The sequence below is a fragment of the Morus notabilis genome, unplaced genomic scaffold, assembly GCF_000414095.1.
Source record: "Morus notabilis unplaced genomic scaffold, ASM41409v2 Scaffold156, whole genome shotgun sequence".
NCBI classification, from domain to species: Eukaryota; Viridiplantae; Streptophyta; class Magnoliopsida; order Rosales; family Moraceae; genus Morus; species Morus notabilis.
The window spans coordinates 830799-837213 of record NW_010361538.1 but is presented as its reverse complement, the minus strand read 5'-3'; the positions used below and the strand labels follow the sequence as shown (position 1 = coordinate 837213).

Sequence of the window (6415 nt, the reverse complement as noted above, 5' to 3'; positions counted from 1 at the left end):
CCAGAGAGAGAGAGGGGTTTCGAGCGGAGTTAGATTTGAACCTCTGGTTTCTAGGGTTTCCTTTTCTTCGCATTTTGTGAAGATAATTTAGGGTTCTGAGTCTGTCCGAGTTGATTGAGCTGGGGGACTCGGCGACTCGGCCATGTACAGTGGTTCGAGCGATGGGGAAAGCCACGAGGCGGTGGCGGCGGCGGCGCAGAGGAAGATCCCGCCAGCTTCTTCCATGCCGTGGGTCCGAAACCTCCGCAGATACATCGGATCAGGCGTTGGACTTGGACCCGAGGCTCTGATGGGTATGCACAATTCTATGTCCACGATTCTTTTCGAGAATTTGGTTTATTTTGTTCGTAGAATTTCAATTTGGATACTTCTAGGTGACAGCTTGTTAATCTTCGGTGAAGTTAAAAATCGGTGTTTTAAATTTCCTTTAAATTTCAATTTGGATACTTCTAGACGTCTTAAGGTTCTTGGATTGTAAAGTCTTGCCTTTATTTCTTAACAAAGAAAGATAGTGCATGGTGAATTCTGAGTGTTCGTCTTGTTCGTTCGGTGCATACTTGAGAATCTGCTCCGAATTTCAAGTGGACTTAGGGTTGATCATTTGGTTTTTGGTAGATTCATACGTGTGTGAGCACACACTTTTATCTTTGAGGGAACCCATTTTGTTTGAATGTTAGAGACTACAAACTCTTTTTGGTTTCTAGCTTCCATTAATACACTACACTCTACAGTTATCTCTTATGCAAAACAGACTTGGTCTTTTTGCTTTTTGTTATTTTTGGAGAAATGTAAGTTGGGTGCGTGTGCAGATTGAGTCTCATGTTTTAATTCACAATATATCTAAATTTTTATCTCCCACTTTTGAAGAGCTCGAAACAAAGAGAATCTTGCTGGATATTTTCAAAGAGAAGCAGCAAAAAAGTGCTGCAGCGGGCACGATTCCAAGTTTCTATAAGAAGGCATGTATTAGTATTGTGACTTAAACTGAATTGCTAAGCTATTACCATATGGCGTGGATTTATAAGCCAATATTTGCTTTTACTCCGCCTTTGGAAAATCAAAAGTTGTGTTTTCTTTTGTTTCAGAAACCTGAAGAAGGATCTATCAGTAGCAAAGTCCAGCGACTGGCAAAATGTCGTTTTTTAAAGGTATTGTTTGGGTTTGTGTCTTGCTTACTCTGTTATTTATTTATTTTTTTGGGTTGCTCTGATCTTGCTTACTCTTGTGTGTTTTTATCTTTCAAAGTGTTTGGGGTGATGCTTGTCATCTGACACTCTTCCATTGTTTATGCAGAAGCAATCAGATCTTTTGCTAAATACTGATGATCTGGATGTAATGTGGGTTTGCTTGAGGGAAAATTGTGTGATAGATGATGCAACTGGGGCAGAAAAGGCAAGTAGCATACAGTTTTTTATTTTGATCTGTTACTCTACAATACTCAACGAAATTATTTGAGTTAAACGAATAAAAGATATTCTAAGTATGTCTGATACAGAGGCCAAAAAAAGATATTCTATTATGTATTGCTGATTCCTTGATGTTTTGCTTGGTATCCTTTTCTGCTAGACAATTTTGCTTGGGGGCGCGTGCTGCATTTCATGAACTGCGGATTCTATATTCTTTCTTCTTCTTCTTCCATTTTTTTAATGATCCTTCAGGGTGCGTTTGGTTGGGGGGAAAGGAAAGGAATGGTGTTGTATTTTGATGTTTGGTTGGCTTTTAATACTTTAAATAGCCATTCCACGTGAATGACTTTTCCACCGCTTTAGTGGAATTGTCATTACCACCTGAGATGGGAGGAAAGGCCATTCCCTGGGTTGATTAATTGTTTTTCCACGATTAACATTCCCACATTTCGTCCTAAAAATTACACCTTGGTTGATTTTCCTGCCCAAGGTCGTGGGCTCAACTTCTCACCCAACTGTTGGCACTCATCTCGTCGTCGTTGGCAAAGCTCTCCCCGTTCTCCTCCTACCCACACTAGTCTAAGCTCTATAGTTGTTCCGACGAGCCTTCCTCGCCCACGCAACCTTCCTCCGCCCTCACTGCCACATCGAAAAAGCCACCAGCCTTCTGCTTCTGACGGCATCTGTTTCTCCTGCCGCCTGAGCGCCGAGCTCGTCGCTTCTCCCTCCTCTGTTGCTAATCGCCCAGATCGGCTAGATCTAGCAGCTTGTCGCCCAGAAACGAGTAACGTAGAGCTCCCGAAGAGGGAGATGTTGAATGTCACCATCGCCATCTTGCTTCAAAATCTAGAGATAGAGTGGGTCTGAGATGTTTATCTTCTGTAATGGGTATAAGATGTTTTTTGTACATACGATTGTATTGGGTCAGTGATGAGATCGTTAGCACTTTGATGTCTTTCTTCTTTTATTAATTAATAATTTTAAGTGAAAGAAAAAACTTATCTGTTTTGATGTTTGAATGCTAAAGAAACGTTTTGATTTAAAACCAAAAAAATGTTCTCAAAAAATAAAAAACCAAAAAAGATGGATAAATTAACAGTAGTTGCATATAAACATATTAAAGATAGGGGTAGTTTTGTCCAAACAAAAATAGATACACTCCTTTTCATGGTATTCATAAAATTTTAACCAAACACAAGAATGTCCTTTCTTTTGCATTCTATTACCATTACCATTCCCATTACCATTACCATTCCCATTCCCATTACCATTACAATTCCCATTCCCATTACATTCCCCCACTGCAACCAAATGCACCCTCATATCTCAAAATTTTTATCCTGTGATGTAATGATAATTTATGATATCATATGTTGTACTTTATCATCTTAAAATAGACATTTACGTACTGATTCTAATAAGTTCTTTTCTTTTCATGTTGCAGATGAATTATGAAGACTTTTGCCATATTCAATCTATATGTACTGAGCAAATAGGCCCCAAGTGTAGGCGTTTTTTCAGCCCTTCAAATTTTATGAAGTTCGAGAAAGATGAACAAGGAAGAATTGCCATTCTGCCATTCTACCTTTATGTGATGCGAACGGTGGGCTCTTCAACAATTGGCTTATCTGAAAATTTTCTTTTATATGACCAAAGCATCAAAGTTGTTGCACTTGCTGTTGGTTTTTTACTAAAGTTCACAAACTGTGATTGTTAGTTGTTTTGCATAGGATTGCAGCTAACTATACTTTTCTGTTCAGGTTTCACTTACGCAGGCCAGAATTGATATGAGTGAGATTGACGAGGACTCTGATGGCTTCCTTCAACCACAGGTACTAAGTACTGACTTATTGTTGTGATGCTTTTTTGTTAGTTCTCACCTCTTATTCTCATAATAATATTTCCATCCATTTTCAGGAAATGCAGCAATATATACATGGTCTTATACCTAATCTAGCACAACTACGTGATATGCCTGCAGCCTTTGTTGGAACATATTGCCGCATAGCTGCACGGAAGTTCTTCTTCTTTTGCGACCCTCAGAGACGAGGTTGGTTGTTGTTTCATTATAAGTAGGGAAAATACCCTAAAAGTCCCATGGCTTGTTTGCCCATCTTATTATACAAATGTCTGAAATATCCCTTGTGATTTTAAAATGGTCCAAAAATTATCCTTTGGACCAGTTAAAATTTGAAAATACCAAGGCTAGTTTTACTCATCTATATTAAATACTTCTTTAAACATTAAATAACTAAAAAGTTAAATAAAGTAAATTTTAAAAATTGAAAGTATTAAAATTATAAAAATAATAATAATAATAATGACAAAGGAAGAAACCAAAAAGCTAAGTCCCCCCACCCTGACGGCAACGCAACCCCCTTCAAAAGGCAATGAATACTTTTTGATTAACAGCATTTATAGTTATAGGGAACAATCTAGACATTTGTATGAAAGAAGGGGCAAATGTGGTATTCTGAAAGAACATGGCAGATGTGTAGGGTATTTTTCCCTGTAAGAAATTGTTGTTAGTTTGAGGTATTATTTGAATCAGTAAATGCCCGTATTATTTTTTTTCCTGTTGGTTATTTTTTCTTAATTGTTAGCTGCAGTTTTTTTTCCATGATAATATTGCTCTGCTTTATCCTTGTGATTGTTTTGTTGATTTTGCGTTTAATAGAATTTGTCCATTTTTTCGCTTCTGGTTCTGCATAAGCTATTATTATTAAGAATTAAGACACCTTGGATCTAAACATTCAAAGTAAGAAAAAAGTAGCAAGATTTATCTTTCAAGTTGACTAGTGGAATTGTAGTTTTGTTTTACATCTATTGCTTGCCACAGCCCCTGACAATTAGTTCTGTTTACAGGAAAAGCCTGTATAAAGAAAATTTTGTTAAGTAACTGCCTACAAGAACTGATGGAACTGCACCAGGTAAATTTTTCTCATGACAAAGCAAACAGTAGTCTTTTGTACAAGGGAAAAAAGAAACGAAAGTTTTATCTTGTGTTGCATTTGCTATTTTTTTTCCGGGCTGCTTGAAAGTCTCTGTGCTGCAACTTCATTGAACCGTACTTTTGTTTTGTTTTGTTTGTTTTTTTTTTTTTTTCTTTTCCCTGTCAATCTGTACTTTATGTTTGTGTGTGTGTGTGTTTTTTTTTTTTTTTTTTCAAATTGTACTTTTGGCTGTAATGTTGTTTTAATGCTCTTCTAAAAACAGGAAAGTGAAGAAGAAGTCACTGATACCGAACAAGCTGAAAACTGGTTCTCACTGACATCTGCGCAGCGCATCTGTGGTGGGCACAATTCACATCCTTTGTTTTATTGCGTGTCTCATGGTTCCATTTCCGTCATCGTAACCTGTTTCTTTTTTTTTCCTAACTGGTCATTATTCAATGCTTGATATGTTTATGCTGCCTTTTAGGTTAGACATTTTGCTTTTTATTCAAGAAGCTTAATTTGGCTATCAGTGGATTAATATGATCGACTCCAAACTTCTTTCTGCAGACATGTTTCTTGCACTTGCTAAAGATATGAACGGAGGTCACGGAACATTGAGCAAGCAGGCGCTTCGTGAATATGCAGATGGGACACTAACTGACATTTTCATTGAGAGAGGTATGTGTGAATTAAATACCTTCTAGAGATGCTGGTCAGACCGTGCCAGTCAGTCCACCGTGTAGGGGTCCATCTTAGGCTGTGTCCCTAAGGGAACTGCTGTTGAATTCTCTATTGAATCTATGAGCTGAACTTGTGAAACTTCTGTATTCCATATAATGTATTTCTAGGAACTGCTTATGTTTGTATGCATTATTAGGTTTGTTATGTTTTATTCATTCTTTCCTTTCAATGTGTTGCCTATAGTTTTTGATGAACATGTTGGACGCGGCAAAGGTGGTGGGGCCAGTGCAAGGGAGATGGACTTTGAATGCTTTTTGGACTTCGTCCTTGCATTAGAAAATAAAGATACACCAGAAGGATTGACATATTTGTTTCGGTGTCTTGATCTTCAAGGAAGAGGTTATCTTACAACTGCAGATATCCACACTCTTTTCAGGTAAATAATCTATATTATTGCATTTAACTATTAGACGGTAATATTTTCGATTCTCTAGTTTGTTTACGTTGTTTGCTGGATTGCTAAAGTGGTTTTCAAAGAGGTTATTCTAATAACCATCTTCAAAGACCAGATGGGTTCAAGCCCAAATATGGAAGCAAAGAAGGGGAGCATCCAATAATTGAGATGTTATCTGATACGACCTTCCTACAGAGAAGCTCTGCTTTTTTCCTACTTGTAGTGCTTGAGCAAGTTCTACGAGTCTCAGATTGCCAGAGACATGAATCGCTTTTTTATTCCTAGAACTCGTTAATTATAGTTTCAGTCTGCAATGATATAAAACTCAAATTACTGTTTCATCTCAAATTTTCCCCCTGACAAGTTATGTTTTAAATTGTGTTATGAAAACTTTTTTTTCATGCATCATTTTCCTTACTAACATCATTTTAAATTGATTGATTGATTTATTTGTTTTGCTTGTGAAACAGGGACGTGCATCAAAAATGGATTGAAGGCGGGAACTATGAACTGTGCATCGAGGATGTTAGGGATGAAATATGGGACATGGTCAAGCCTGCAGATCCACTAAAAGTTACATTGGCTGATTTATTAGGATGCAAACAAGGTGGGACGGTAGCCAGCATGCTAATAGATGTGCGCGGTTTCTGGGCACACGACAACAGAGAAAATCTTCTGCAAGAGGAGGAAGAGCCTGAAGAAGAATGATGACTGAATTTCTTTCTTTTACTAACATGACTGGTTTTCTGGACCTTAACTTTGATCGTCTTATATTAATGTGTATGTTGATGTGATGTGCAAAATAGTGTTATATTTTTGAGTTATATATTAACAGTTTTGTGGTATTGAAAGTAATAAGACTCCGTTCATTTCACCAATTCGAGTTTAAAATTAAAATTTTGTTACAGTAAAAAATTCTCAAAAATAGTCATATTTAA

The 6415-nt window shown here is 37.2% G+C and overlaps 1 protein-coding gene and 1 non-coding gene across 2 annotated transcripts; both read left to right on the top strand.

Annotated features, from left to right (window-relative positions):
- Nucleotides 1-6271, top strand: LOC21406343 (probable serine/threonine-protein phosphatase 2A regulatory subunit B'' subunit TON2). Its single transcript, XM_024166840.1, has 12 exons — nucleotides 1-293; nucleotides 868-959; nucleotides 1086-1148; nucleotides 1294-1392; nucleotides 2851-3009; nucleotides 3167-3238; nucleotides 3324-3456; nucleotides 4272-4336; nucleotides 4623-4698; nucleotides 4910-5020; nucleotides 5267-5459; nucleotides 5948-6271. Exons 1-12 carry the CDS (start codon nucleotides 143-145, stop codon nucleotides 6183-6185), a joined length of 1452 nt encoding a protein of 483 aa, XP_024022608.1. The 5' UTR covers nucleotides 1-142; the 3' UTR covers nucleotides 6186-6271.
- Nucleotides 5625-5743, top strand: LOC112091978. The gene has a single exon (XR_002902381.1). It is a non-coding gene; the product is annotated as a small nucleolar RNA snoR104 (small nucleolar RNA).
- Nucleotides 6272-6415: the final 144 nt, after the last annotated feature.